Below are 14,036 nucleotides of genomic sequence, written 5' to 3' on the forward strand. Positions count from 1 at the left end.
GGTCCTTCATTGAACACCTTTTTTACACACACTGATGGAAATCAATTAGGTTCCTTATATCAAGCATGAATGTTGATCTCGCATTTACGATATTTTTGTACGATTTAGCCAAAAAGCTTGTCAGGGCAATGGGTCGAAAGCTCCTTGGGGATGTGTGTTATTTACCTGTGTTTCAAAGAGGCACAACTATTGTGTTTTGCGAAGTATTTGGAATGATTATAGCTTCAAAAACTTTGTTGAAAAATTTAAGAAGAACATCTACGGATGCTTGAGACATGTCTGCAAGCATGGAATAATGGATCCAGTCCGGACCTACTGCAGTTTTTTACCAGCACAGAGAACACTATTAAGTGCCTGTAAAGTAAATGGAGCGTCGTATTCTTCCCTTGACGTACTAGCAGTTGGTGGTTTCTCCTTTCCTGCTGTCAGTTTAGAGTTTAAGAACGTGCTTGAATAATTAGCCGACCTAGAGACGTTTTAGAAACGCTCCCCAAGTATATTCCCTTGTTTTTGTAGTGTTTTCTGAGTGCCTGAAGGTGTAAGTAAGGGTATCCTGTATGATCAGCAGTCCCACCTCAACTTCCTTAACTGTTCCCACATCCTTTTGGATGTGACAGTGCTATTACTTTTAGATATGTATTTCTGCCAAGACAATTTTTCCGCCTTTCTCCGAATATATCGAGCTTTTGGTTTGGCTTGTTTGAAATTCAGAAAGTTGTTATGTGTTGGGTATCTACGTATGATTCCCCAGGCTTCATTTTGCTGCTTTTTTGCTTCAGTGAATTTATGTGTCCACCAAGGTTCAGCTTTTTCCAACCTATGCCAGAGGATTGAGGTATGGCCTTTTCAGCTACAGAAATTATACAGTTATTAAATTTTTCATTAATTTCGTCAATGCTTAGGTCTATTAGAATGATATCCTCCAGCCTGGCACTTTCTGTGAAAACAGACCAGTCTGCTATTTGTAATTTCCAACGGCGCGGTTTGTGAGATATAATGGGCTGCGGTGATGTGAGGTTAACTATAGCAGGTAGGTGATCACTGCCATATGAAGTTTCCAGTACGACCCATTCAAAATCGGTAATAATATCCGGAGAGCAAAACGCTAAATCGAGGCAGCTAAATTTACGTGAACTCGTAGAAAAATGTGTTCGTGCACCCGAATTCAAATGACATATGTTTGTCAAAATAAAATCTTCGGTAAGTTATCCTCTTTGGTCATTCTTATCGCTGCCCCAAAGAGTGCGGTGAGCATTAAAATCTCCAATCTATACAAAGGGCTCCGGCAGCTGGTCAATTAAATTTTCCAGGTCTCGATTTGTGGAATGGTTATGCGGGGGAATGTACAATGACCAGATGTTGACAGTCTTCAATGATAAAACGGTGAAAGCTACTGCCTCATACGGTGTATTTAATAAAACGTTGGGTCTGGGGACGCCGCCTTGGATAACAATGGCGACACCTTCTGATAGACGGTTGGAGTGCTCCCGGTCCTTTCTTACGACAGTAAAACGTTGAGGAAAATGTGTATGTCTGCCTCCTAGGTTCGTTTTTTGAAGACAGAGTGCTTCTGGTGATAACTTATTTATAGTGTCTTTGATGTCACCTTCTTTTTGGCGTCAATGACGCCGGGGTTTTCGGGTCGACCTCCATCGCCTTCTCTAAGGCGATGGATGATCGAGAGCCAGGCGCCGGGATGTGCGCCTCGGGCCGTGGAGTTCGGTTCAACTTTGGGCCCTGCGGCACTCCGGTCTGCAGGCGCGTCTTCGATGATGATGGAGCAGCACTGGCTGCTGCCACCAAAGGGGCGTGTGGACTTTCTACAGGAGTACTGGACGTGGACCCTGTAGACTCCTGAAACCGGCGTGGCGCTGCCCCCTGCCGCGTTACACTGGCATAGCTCACTTGTGGGAAATTTCCGAGCCTTTTCTTGGCTTCATAAGATGAGATCTTTTCCTTTACAGTTATTGTGATTATTTCTTTTCCTCTTTTCCAGCAAGCGCAGATCCGCGAGCAAAGTGGATGATTGCCCTTGCAAGTGACACATAGTGCGGCAGCATTGCAGTTATCAGAAGGATGGTCATCGGTACTACATTTCGCACATGTTTCTTTGTCTCTGCATGAGTGCGATGCATGCCCGAACTTCTGGCACTTGAAACACCGCCTTGGGTTCGGTATGTAATGCCTAAAGTCGATTTTAAGATATACTGTGCCAAGTGAACTAGGTAGAGTGTTGCTACCGAATGTCAATATCACATGTTTCGTCGGGATCCATTGGTAATTTCGCCGTAGTGGGATTCTTTGCACTTTAATTACGTTTTGGACCTGAAATCTTTCGAGGATCTCTTCGTCGCTGAGGTTCAGGAAGTCTTCTTCTGATATAACTCCCCTGCTAGTGTTGAGTGAGTGGTCTGGAGAGATTGTTACTTTGATGTCATCGATATTCGTGAGTTCGGCTAGCTTTTTTAGTTGATCTTTCTTGGTCAGTTCAAGGAGGAAGTCTCCGCTAGCCATCTTTGAGGCCTTCTAACCTGGTCCAATCGTGTTTGCTAGACATCTGAAACTATAGATGGTCAAGTTTTCTCACTGTTGTGTTGCCTTCACTGTGGAGAACATGGTGTTTTGGAACTGTGTCTTCGTTTGGTTTCAAAAAGAACTGGAAAGCTGCTTCGGTGCGACCACTTTTCAGAGGCTGATCTCAATGTGGCGGAAAGCTGCTGCCATTAGATGGTTTCGGAATTCGGCGGCGGTGGCAGCCACCCACCATCGACAGGGGACAGGAGCCCAACAAGGCGACGCTACAGGTTCCAAAGAACCTGCAGACGCCCAGCTATATACCGCCACTATAACCTAATGTATGTACCCTACACTGAATATATTACACATGGTTAACCCTTGCCACTCGGAAATTCGGAAGAAAGAATAAGTCAGTAGAAGACAGGAAAGATTCAAAGTGAGTGTGAAAGAATAATATTGAAGAGGGGGACAGGAAAAAGCGACTGCCGATTTCTTCCTGGTGGGTCAGTCCGGCGGTGTCGTCTGCGAAGCAGAGGCCAAAGAAGTGTGTTGCCTCGGCCAGGGTGCCTTAAAGGTTCAAACACCCGGCATCGGCTCAACCCCCAGAATCGCCCTTTCCCCAGCCACGGCTAAGCCGTGCACGGCTACACGCGGGAGGGGCCAACCCTCGTGCGCTTGGGCACGTGGTGTCGCAACACACGAAACGACTGCTTACGCAGACGCCCATGCGGGGGCGGCCGCGAGAATAATGATGGCACTCAAAAGAGGCGATAAATTCGCGTAAGCATATTGGCAAGCTGCACGCGTTGCGTGGTTATAAGATCGCCGGAGATTGGCGAATGGAAGCACTCCAAAGGTGGTCGAGTCGCACTGCCCAGCGCAGTGCGTCGTCGGGAGCATCGAAGAGCATTCAGGAATCCACTGCTTGAGCGGAGCTGAAGCATTCTCCGCGATGCAAAGTAATCGGCAGGGAAGACACATTGCACAAACACATGACAACAGGGCCCGCACTGAGGACGTCGACGCCAAAGGGCAACGGAAGAGAACGGCGATGGGCGAAGACGTCACACGGCCTGAACGGCACGGTTACGTCACGTGTTGAGGCGCAAGACATGGAGATGACGGCGGATGTCTAAGGATTAATATTAGTAACCTTGGCAACGAGCATTTTTGTAGACGTCGCAGTATCTGGGTCGCTGGCTTGACTGGGCGAAAACTTCACCTCGGCACGAGCACAGTCAATGATGGCATTGTTGGGCAAAAAGAAATATGATACTAGGATGACGTCCTGGGATCAACACGGCAGCACAACAAATTCAGTGCCATAAAAAGACTTCTCGTGGACAACACGCACAGTGCAGGCTCCCAAAAGTTCGACAGCCTATGCGCTCGCAGCACTCAAATGGAGTCCGGAAAGCGCCGTTACTTTCACTACACGTCGGCGAAGTCCTGCGCGTAGCACTGAGATTGCTGCGCCCATATAGACCAGTGCGAATGTTGGAAATCCGTCGACGTATTCCTCAATGATGTTGCGAGGGTTGTTCTGAGGCCCTTGGTAAATCTAAAGGGACGCAGTTCTCCCCTCGGGAATGGCGACACTTAGTTTCCCTGAGGCAGAGTGCTTGGCCGGCGCATCATCGGTGAGACGGGGCACTGGCGTGGGGTTGGAGAACGACGAGTAGCGTTAAGAACGGCGATTTCATCAGGCGGAACAGCAGATTGTAGCTGTCGAGGAGCGTAAGAGCTCGTGCGTTGGCGGTAGTCATAAAAAGGCAGAGTACGGCGTCGACAAAAGCAGGCAACGAGCTCCGGAATACCAGAATTTAACAAATTGGGCGGTTGTCTGTTAGGCGCCAAGGATCTGGCGTGGCAGCTGTGGTGCAGGCAGCGAGAAGGGCGTCGGGGCGGTCCCGAAAGAACGTGGAGACATGAGATGGACGTGGAGCGAAATGAGGCCATGCAGAAATGTCTGCGTATGTCGAGTGTGCTCCGACGGTACGCTGATGAATGGCAGCTGGCAGGCACTTAGCGATTTGCTCCTTGATGACGGTCTCCAACCCCGGGGTCAAGGGAGAGTAAGCTTGCGCGTTCATAAAGCAACTCCTCCGCGCATGAAGTCCGTTATCTGGTGCATTAGGGCGATTGGTCAACACCTAACGGCAGACTTGAGACAGAGGTGAATTCTAAGGGCGGATTTCGCAGGACTGCTCGCTGCCTATTAGGTTCGCCGTCACTCTGGCACAACGCAATCACGACGGAGACTGTGGTCGGGTTTCGAGTGACCAACATCTGGAAGGCTTCGTCCGCAATTCCCTTGAACTTATGTCCGATCTTGGCGGTATCTGGCGTCGTTGCGTCGACTCGGTTGCACAGATTAACGACGTCTTCGATGAAGCTGGTGGAATGCTCCTCTGGTTGCTGGGCACATCCGCTTAGGCGTTTTTCAGTCTTAAATTGACGGACAGCAAAGCGACCAAAGTTTTCCGTGAAGTTGCTCTTGCATGCCGACAATCTCCGGATGTCCGATTCGTGGTTTCTAAACCACAAATGTGCAACGTTGCTCAAGTAGAAAATTACGTTGTTGGGCTCTGCCGTATTGTCCCTCTAGTTGTGCGCGCTGACTCTTTCCTACAAGGCGAGCAAGGTCGTGATCCCGGTCGTGGCGAGCAACGTCGTGATTACAGGTACCCGCGAAAATCGCAGGGTCCCACCGACACTGTACGCAGCGACACATGACTGGAGTCGCCGTGGCTGCAGCTTGTTTGGTTGGATCGTCAGGCATGGTCCGATAAGGCTGGGCTGGATCATCCGGTATGGACAGAGATAGTTGGACGGTTTGGCATTGAAGTTCAAGTGTTTATGGAGTCGTAGCCTACAACCTCCACCAATTGCCAAGGAGGTTATTGGCATGGTACGAAAGCAGCGAGAGGTGAAATTTGGTGGGGAGGTTTCACTTCGCGAGCAGCAAGAACTGGCCTGGTACATAGGCACTGGTCATGCGCCTGACTCAGCGCCCCTGCTTGTTCGTTTTATTTGACACGTTGGAGATGCGCCAGGCTGACTGGCAGTTCTTCGTCCTTACATTTGTTACAAGTTTCACGTCTACGTGTCGTATATTCTACTGTTATCAAGTGCTTTCACGTCACCCGGGGTTTTTCACTCGGTACGTAAGAGCTGAATAGATGTGTTTTGTGAGAAGAATATTGAAAAACACAAAAAAGGAAATATTGAGTCGCATGTGAAGAACCAGCTTAGCCGCGTGGAACTATATATATATATATATATATATATATATATATATATATATATATATATATATATATATATATATATATATATATATATATATATAGTAGGCAAAGAGGAATTCTTCAGGCTACCTTTCAAACGTAAAGAACGTGAGCGCGGTGCTACAATGTACATAGAACAAGTATTTACACAAAATTAAATGGTTGTTCTGTTTACCTTGTAGCACCGCTCAAGCTATATACATACATACATACATACATAAAGAAATGACACGTAACAATATAAATAGCACTATGTTTCTTACTTCCAGTTTCTGAGAAGCGAGGAAATTAAAACCTTAAACATCTCCTTGTATTCAGCATGATGAGCAAGGAATAATTCTAATGCAATATATAACTTTTTTCCGTTTTTTTTTCTGACAGCTGTGCGTCACACAAGTATACAATCTTGAAGTTCGCGCTTCCTTCGACTTGACTAATCAATTTATTACACCCGTGATAAATATCGGGAAACTAATTGACGACGAATTTCACAAGTAATTTTACTTGCGCTGTCTTTCATTCAAAGCATTATCAAAGAAACAACAACGAGTTTTTTCAACAGCGCAATGCTGGCGACACTCCGAGAATGAAGCATGCACTAGCGCCGCCTGTGTCTTCTCTGCCTAACATCGTTAAAGAATGCACAGGAAACCGGAGTAGCTTGCTCAGCAACAGGCTGTTCTAAATAACAATCTGTGGCAGTGTTCAGTTATTAGCATTCAGACAAGACATTTAGTGTTAATGGCGGAAAAATTGATGGTGTGCCGATTGCTAATTAATTTGGTCCGTTCTAAGTTTTTTCCTTAATGAATCGAATGATGTGCCACATTGGAGCATCAGTATTTTGTTGGCCCTCAAAAAGCGAACTGTCAGTGAAGGAAACATGATTGTAGAAAACCTACGTTATTTCGGTAAAATGTCTCGTGAGAACCTTACCTGTAAGTAAGCTTTCGTTGACAAGACAGTTTCCAGCGGTAAGAACTGCATCGCAGGTCATGAGGCACCCCGACGTTGGCAGGCAGATTATGTCGCCAGGCACCAGGCAAGTTGAAGGAACTTCATCTACTTCTGCGGCAACCAATCAGAAGAAAACCCCACACACCACATCCTAATATTTATGATTATGAGCTTATATAAGAACACACGACCTTTCATACAGAACTCCACATAATCAGAACAGGCTGCTTGAGCGTCGGAGGATCTAAAACTACAGGATTGGTTTGATTTTGTTCTGCGTACTTGTGAAGGCGTTACCTGCGGCAATTAGTTAAACTTCAGCCACCACTACTCGAGCGTATTTTTTTCTTTTAGTTTTCCTAATTGTTCGCAGCTATCGCACTAAGAGCATAGCAAGCTGCACTGTTTAGACAATAAATTTATACCGAAGTATCTTGGATAAAGCAACGAATTCCCCTTGAAATACAGATTAACAAGTTCCCTCAGCTGTGATAGCGGTAATACCGACTACTCGACTCGCTTAAAGACGAATTGAAAATGAAATCCTAAGTGAGATATTTTGACATTGTGGTGGCGACGGAAAGCAAGTCAGTTCCCGAACTATGAGTCACGAATAAATTAAATAATTTTTGGCCTTTACGTGCCGAAACAACAATCTCATTATAAAGTATGCCATACTGAGGGGCTCCAGATTAATTTTGGCACTCTTGGATTTTTTAACGTGGAGCCAATGTACAGTACATGGGCGTCTTGCAGTTCGCCCCCATCCGAATACGGCCGCCGCTCACCATTTCCTCGTAGACGATCGCTCTCCCCAATGCGTCACCTACGCGCACCAATCGTCCAGGAAAACTCAGCGCCGTAGTTCACGAGGCAAGAACTGCGCCGTCTTCGCACTGCCCAAGTGCTCACTCATCTCAAGCTAACATGGACGCAATATTGGCCGAAGTTGTTTCTTCTTTTGCGCTTGTGGGAATGAGCGCCACGGTTTCTGTTATAGCTGCCGAACTGTGTCGTTCACTGTGCAAGGCGACCACGCCACTCTCTATACTGTGGCTTCACACGACAAGCACGCATCCCGTTACACCTCTCGCATCCTGTACTGGCCCCGTGATTACACAACGTATTATGTATATTGTCCAGCTTATTGTCCGGTCTGTCTGCTCACATGATGTCATCCTCGAGTGGGACTTCCTATCGCGTCACAATGCTTTCAGCGTCTGCGCATGCGCCAAAGTTGAATTTTCGCCACTCTGTGATGCATCATCCCACGAAGTTCTAGATCGATCGGCCGCCTAGATTGCTCGTGCGGAAGGACACCGACATTCCACCTCGCTCTTTTGGTTTTGTGCCAGTCTCCTGTGGTGTCGCTTCCGATACTACGGGCTTCTTCATACCGTCTGGCTTCACATGAGTCGCAAAGCCGTTCCACTGCCTTTTGCAACGCTACCACACCACTGCCGGCCTCAGCAAAATCTTTGTGCGATATTGTGCAGTACTTTATGCATCTGTGCAATACCTTCTGTGTCTGTTACGTTGTTTGACGGTGAACGTGTCGGCCACATGGAACACCCCGACCCTTCGTTCTTTGTTAACGTGCCAGACGACACTTGCCATATTGACTCCAACGACTCCCATTCAATGCTTGAAAAGTCGTCGAGTGACATGTTCCTGAGTTCCATCGCCGATATCATGACCCCTGTCGAATACTACTAGCTTCTGCAACTTCTACACCACTTTATAAATTCGTTGGATGTTTCTCAGCCGCATCTGCGCTGAACATCTGAAGTGCAGTACTACACTTACACCGGTTTACACGAGCCGTTGGGTCGAAAGCCCTACCACATCTCTGCCGAATAGCGTCGCGTCATTAGCGAATCAAGTCCTTAACGAACCATCCCACAGTCCCTGGGCATCTCCTGTTGTTCTCATTCGCCAGAAGGACGGGTCTATTCGCTTTAGCGTTTACTACCATTGACTACCGTTAGCTATCTTCGAATAAACAAAGTAAGGAGCAAAGACGTCTATCCTTTGCCGTGCATCGACTACGCCCTTGACAGCCTTCAAAGAGCATAATTCTTTTCATCCGTAGATTTACATTGTGGCTACGGGCAGGTTCCGATGACTGAAGCAGATCGCCAAAGAAATGCATTTCTTACACCTGATAGCCTACCCGAATTCAACGTGATGCCCCTTTGAATTTGCAACGCGCTTGCCACGTTTGAACGACTCATAGACAATACGCTGCGGGGCTTCAAGTGGTCTATGTGTCTATGTTACTTCGACGATGTCGTGCTTTTCTCGCCTAATTTTCCTACCCACCTACTTCGCCTTATACAGGTTTTGACGCGTCTAACAAACGCCCGAATGCAGCTCAACCTCAAAAAGTGCGCTTCACCGCCCGGGAGCTGACCACCTAAGGCCACACCCTGTCCAAGGACGGCGTTCTACCTGCCCCTGCGAAACTTCCTGCAGTCGCAGAGTTCCCGAAGTCTACTAACATCAAAGAACTTCACAGTCTTGTGGGCCTATGCTCATATTTCCAGCGCTTTGTTCACAATTTCGCATCGATCATGTCGCCCTTGAGCCAGCTCCTACGTTGTGGCGCGGACCTCTCCTTCTGGTCCCCTGTATGTGACGTCGCCTTTGCTACGCTGCATCATCTTGTTACCTATCCATCAATTCTTCGCCATTTTAACCCGAGAGCTGCAACTGAAGTACATACAGATGCCAGCGGGTCAGTCTTGGCGCAGTTCTCGCGTAACGAAAGCGCGGCTGCTCTGAATACGTCGTTGCCTTGCAAGTCGTACGCTAACAAAAGCAAAAGCCAATTAAAGCGTGGCTGAAAAAGGGTGCTTGGCTCTAGTATGAGCGCTTGGAATTTTCCGCCCATAATTAAACAGCCGCCCATTCTAGCTGATAACTGATCACCAAGCTATTTGTTGGCTCGCCACGTTAAAAGGTCCATGTGGCCGCCTAGCATGCTGGGCACACCGAATCCCGGAGTACGATATTCGCATCGTCTACCATTGTGGACGCAAGCACTCGGACGCAGACGCCCTGTCCCATTCAGATCTACCTCCAGACTCGTCTTGTGGAACCACTTGCACTTACTTTATGTCATCTCTCGACGTTGATATAATTGACACCGAACAACTAGAGCCGCCGGTTAGGAGAGGCTCTTGGGCAGTTCGTCGCTGCGCTGCGAGGGTTAGCCAGTGCCTGCGCCTACGGCTACCAGCTGGACTCACGGCTCCGGGACCGTCTAGTCTGCTGTATAAACAACCCCGCCATGCAGACGCTACTCCTGGAGCCACCAGACCCCTCGCTGGATGACGCCGTAAAGGCAGCGCTGGCGACGGAAGCTGCCGCCAAAGATGCCGGTGAGATTGCATGTGCGACTGGCTCACCATCGGCGGAATCGGTGGTAAACAAGTTGGCGACAAAGGGGAGCACCTGCAGTCGCTATGGTGTTGCCCACCCCCCCTCACAGTGCAAGTTCTCTCATGCACAATGCTTCAGCAGCGCGAAAACTGGGCAGCTGGCGCGGGTATGCTGAGGGGGGGGATGAAGAACGAACAGCAGTAGCAGCCTCGTTCAAGCCGAGGTTCCACACAAGCCCGCGGCCAGAGTAGTCATCGCAAAGGTACGAGGCGGGGGCGTGCGGCAGCAGGCTCAAGTTCTTCCGCGGCCAGCCTCCAGGTAATGACCGAGGACTCGCCTGTTTTCGACATGTGGTAGACAGGCCTTCTTCTATCGTATGTGCCACCGTGCATGCTGAATGTCGAAGTCTGCGGGCACCCCATTTCCATGGAGCTGGACACAGGGACCAGTGTGTCAGTCATGGCCGGGAAGCTGTTCAAGCGTACCTACCTCGGCGCATCCATCGAGTCTTCGGGCATCATGCTGCGCAGCTGCTGTGGGCAGGTCTTCAAGGTCCAAGGTCAGGCCCAGGTCAGCGTTCGCTTTGGCGACAAGTAGGCAACTCTTCCCCTTTACTTAACTAAGGGGTCGTCGCCGACGCTGCTGGGCCGAAACTGGATTCATGCACTGGGCGTTCGTCGGCCGGAATACCAGGAAGCGAGCCTGCAAGTTTTGAAAGACGTCCCCGGCCTCATGAATGAATTCAAGTCCCTGTTCCAGCCCGGGGTGGGCATATTCGCCGGCACGACGGCTGGCATCTATGTACCTGAGAGAGCCCGGCCACGTTTTTCAAGCCTCGCCCACTGCCGTTCGACCTGAAGGATAGGGTCACCCAGGAGCTGCAACGGTTGCAGCGAGAGGGCATCCTAGTGCTCACCAAGGCGTCTGAATAGGCCGCTCCCATCGTACCACTCCTGAAGCGAGATGGCAGTGACAGGATCTGCGAGTATTTAAGGTTACCATCAACCCCGCCACTACCATCAAGATGAACCCCCTGCCCCAGATTAAAGACCTCTGGTCAGCGTTGTCCGGTGGACAGAAGTTCACGAAGCTCGACCTCAGAAGGGCCTACCAGCAGCTGGCGCTTCGCGATGCGTCCCGGAAATATGTCACAATATCGGCAACCCTGGGCGTCCTCCAGTTCATTTGGCGTGGCCTAAGCCGCGGCCATTTTTCAGAGAGAGATGGACAATCTCTTCAGGGGCATGAAGCACGTGGCGGTCTACTTGGACGACATCCTGGTTACTGGCAGTGACGACGGCGACCACCTGCATAACCGCCACGAGGTCCCGGCACGACTGCAGCACGCCGTCAAGATCAGGCTGGAAAAGCGCATTTTCCTGGCCCCCGCTGTTGAGTACCTGGGCTATGTAATTTCCCAGGCTGGCCTACCCCGGCTCCCTGCAAAGTTGATGCAGTGTTCAAGGCGCCTAAGCCCCAGAACAAGAAGGAGCTTCATGAGTACCTCGGTCTCATCAACTTCTACAGGAGTTTCCTGCCGAACCGGTTGGAGCATCTACAACTGCTCCTTCCTCTGTTTGGAGATGGTCAGCAATGGGTCTGGAAGAAAGAGCAGGACCGGGCCTTGCAGCGCAGCAAGGAGCTGATCACCAAAGCTCCAGTGCTGGTATACTTCGATCCGGCAAGCCTAAAGTCCTGACCGTAGATGCGTCGTGGGATGGCGTGGGAACCATCCTGGAACACTGGGACAATGATGGCCAGGAACGCCCTGTGTAGTTTGCTTCTCGTAGCAGAGGCTGCCGAGGTAGCCTCTGCTTTGTCCAGCAACGCTACAGCCAGCTGGACAAAGAAGGCCTGGCCCTCATGTTCGGGGTCGAACACTTCCACCAGTACCTGTGGGGCCGGAAGTTCGAGGCGGTCAGTCGTCGTTCATCACCACCACGCTGCGGAGCGTCTGTCTAAAGGAGGGTGCCTAGAGGCCTCCCTCGTTCACAAACTCGGGCGGATCGTGACATGCTGTTTTGCCAAATGCTACAGCGTGGGATGTAGCCTCTCTTTCGTCCTACGCTTCATCCTTCGCCATGGCGCACCTCTAGAATTACGTAGTGATAGAGGTTGCGCATTCCTCTTTGAAGTCGTCGAAGCTCTGATTTCGGAGTGCCACGTACATTATTCATCGAACGAGTACGTCAAACCACCCTCACACTAACGGGCTTGAAGAATGGTTTAACCACACTCTCGGTGACATGCTTGCAATGTACGTGACATCTGATCATGGTAGCAGTATAAACCTTTATTGAAGATTCGATCCAGGTACAATGGGTGGGTGCCTCAGTCCAGGGTCCCATTGGGGATCGCGGCATGTCGGGCTTGGTCGAGAGGGGCCAATTGGTCCTCCCGCACCGCATTGTCGAGCCACACCTCCGACTGCCTACTGTTGGAGTTTTGCCCCAAAAGGGATGATTGGATTAATTGTGGCCGACTCTGGTACAACCATGTGAGGTGGTCAAGAGATGGCCGCCCTCCACACCACTTGCAAGAGTTAGGGTACCGGGTGGGTTGTATGTGGTGTAGTAAGAGTAGTCGTGGATATTTACGTGTTTGTAGTCTGCGCCAGTCCCGCATTTGGGCTAAGTGCAACAGTACGCATGAAAAGCTATACGTTGCCTTCCTCGCCTCTGTGCTTGCAAGTTATGTTTTGTCGTGATCGGGGATTCTACGAGAGTGCGTTCCGTCGCTCGGATGCTATATTCTCGAGCGAGGCGGTCCACAGTTTCCTTCCCCGTCACTCCGGCGCGTGCCCGAGACAATGCAATAGCGTGGTGTTCCGTGAAATTTCTTCCTAGGATTTTCACTGCGAGTTTGGGCAGGGTGCCTGTAATCAAATGGCGACATGTAGACTGTGAGTCGGTTAGTATTAAAGCTGAACGTGCTCTGCTTTCAGCGTCATGTATAGCCTCTGCCGAGGTAGCCTCTGCTTTGCCACTGACTGTTCTGACTGTTGCGAAAATAGTAGTTTGTGTGTTTGTGGCTTCCAGAGTGAAGGTTTGAATATCCACTTTGCACGCGTCCGTGTAAAAAAAAAAAGAAAATACATCCGGATTTCTTCCAAACTTGCGTTCCAGTGTCGTGGCCGGTGCACGGCGCCGTTGTTTATTATTTCTCGCTCATGTTTTTTAGCGATTGGGGACACAAAGATCTGAGCTCGTATGTCCGGTGGGAGGAGTTCTGTTTTGTCGATGCAATGTGTCGGTTTGAGTGAGTACCATAATCGGCAGAGAATATTCGACATCGCTCAGTGGCATTGAGCCTTTTTCGTTTTGCGATCAGTGTTTCAGCTAAGAGTTCCACTTAAGCGTTGCTAATATCCATATCCTCAAAAAGGGTCGTGCTTGTGCATATTGGTAGGCCAAGCGCTGCCTTATGAGCTCTGCGTATCTGAGTTTGATACATTTCGAAAAGGAAGGACGAAGAATATGCGGCTTATGATAAATGCCTGTCCGGACTTTATCGTCTCTTCCTCCGTGAAGCCTTTCCGGCTTCTTGCTACTTTGTTTATCATTCTAGACACACTGTTAACCACTTTCCGGAGATTTGTGATTGCGTGCCCTACTCCTCCATTTTCTTGTATCCATAGTCCGAGTATATGAGCCTTAGATACCTCCTGTATTCTTTGGCCTCCTAGAGCAAGCGTTAACGGAGGTCTGTCGTCCTTTCGTGTATGAAATGCTCTTACTCGGATTAGTTTGAACTTCTTCGGAGCGAAAATCATGCCAGCTACGATATTAATTCCCTTCTGGAGGGTTTCCTGACGTCCTGCTAACGATCGTTTGGTGGTACAGAAAGTTACGTCGTCTGCGTAAATAGCATGTCCTAAGTTTGGGATCC

General features: G+C 49.4%; 1 protein-coding gene across 1 annotated transcript in view; it reads right to left on the minus strand.

The window, feature by feature from the left end:
* The window catches only part of LOC142576609 (polyamine-transporting ATPase 13A3-like), a 296,153-nt gene that overhangs the window by 162,963 nt on the left and 119,154 nt on the right, over positions 1 to 14,036 (minus strand). The window contains exon 10 of the mRNA XM_075686810.1: positions 6,744 to 6,875. Coding sequence (XP_075542925.1) covers positions 6,744 to 6,875 — 132 coding nt within the window. The remainder of the gene's footprint in view (positions 1 to 6,743; positions 6,876 to 14,036) is intronic.

Source organism: Dermacentor variabilis, chromosome 3 (assembly GCF_050947875.1).
Source record: "Dermacentor variabilis isolate Ectoservices chromosome 3, ASM5094787v1, whole genome shotgun sequence".
NCBI classification, from domain to species: Eukaryota; Metazoa; Arthropoda; class Arachnida; order Ixodida; family Ixodidae; genus Dermacentor; species Dermacentor variabilis.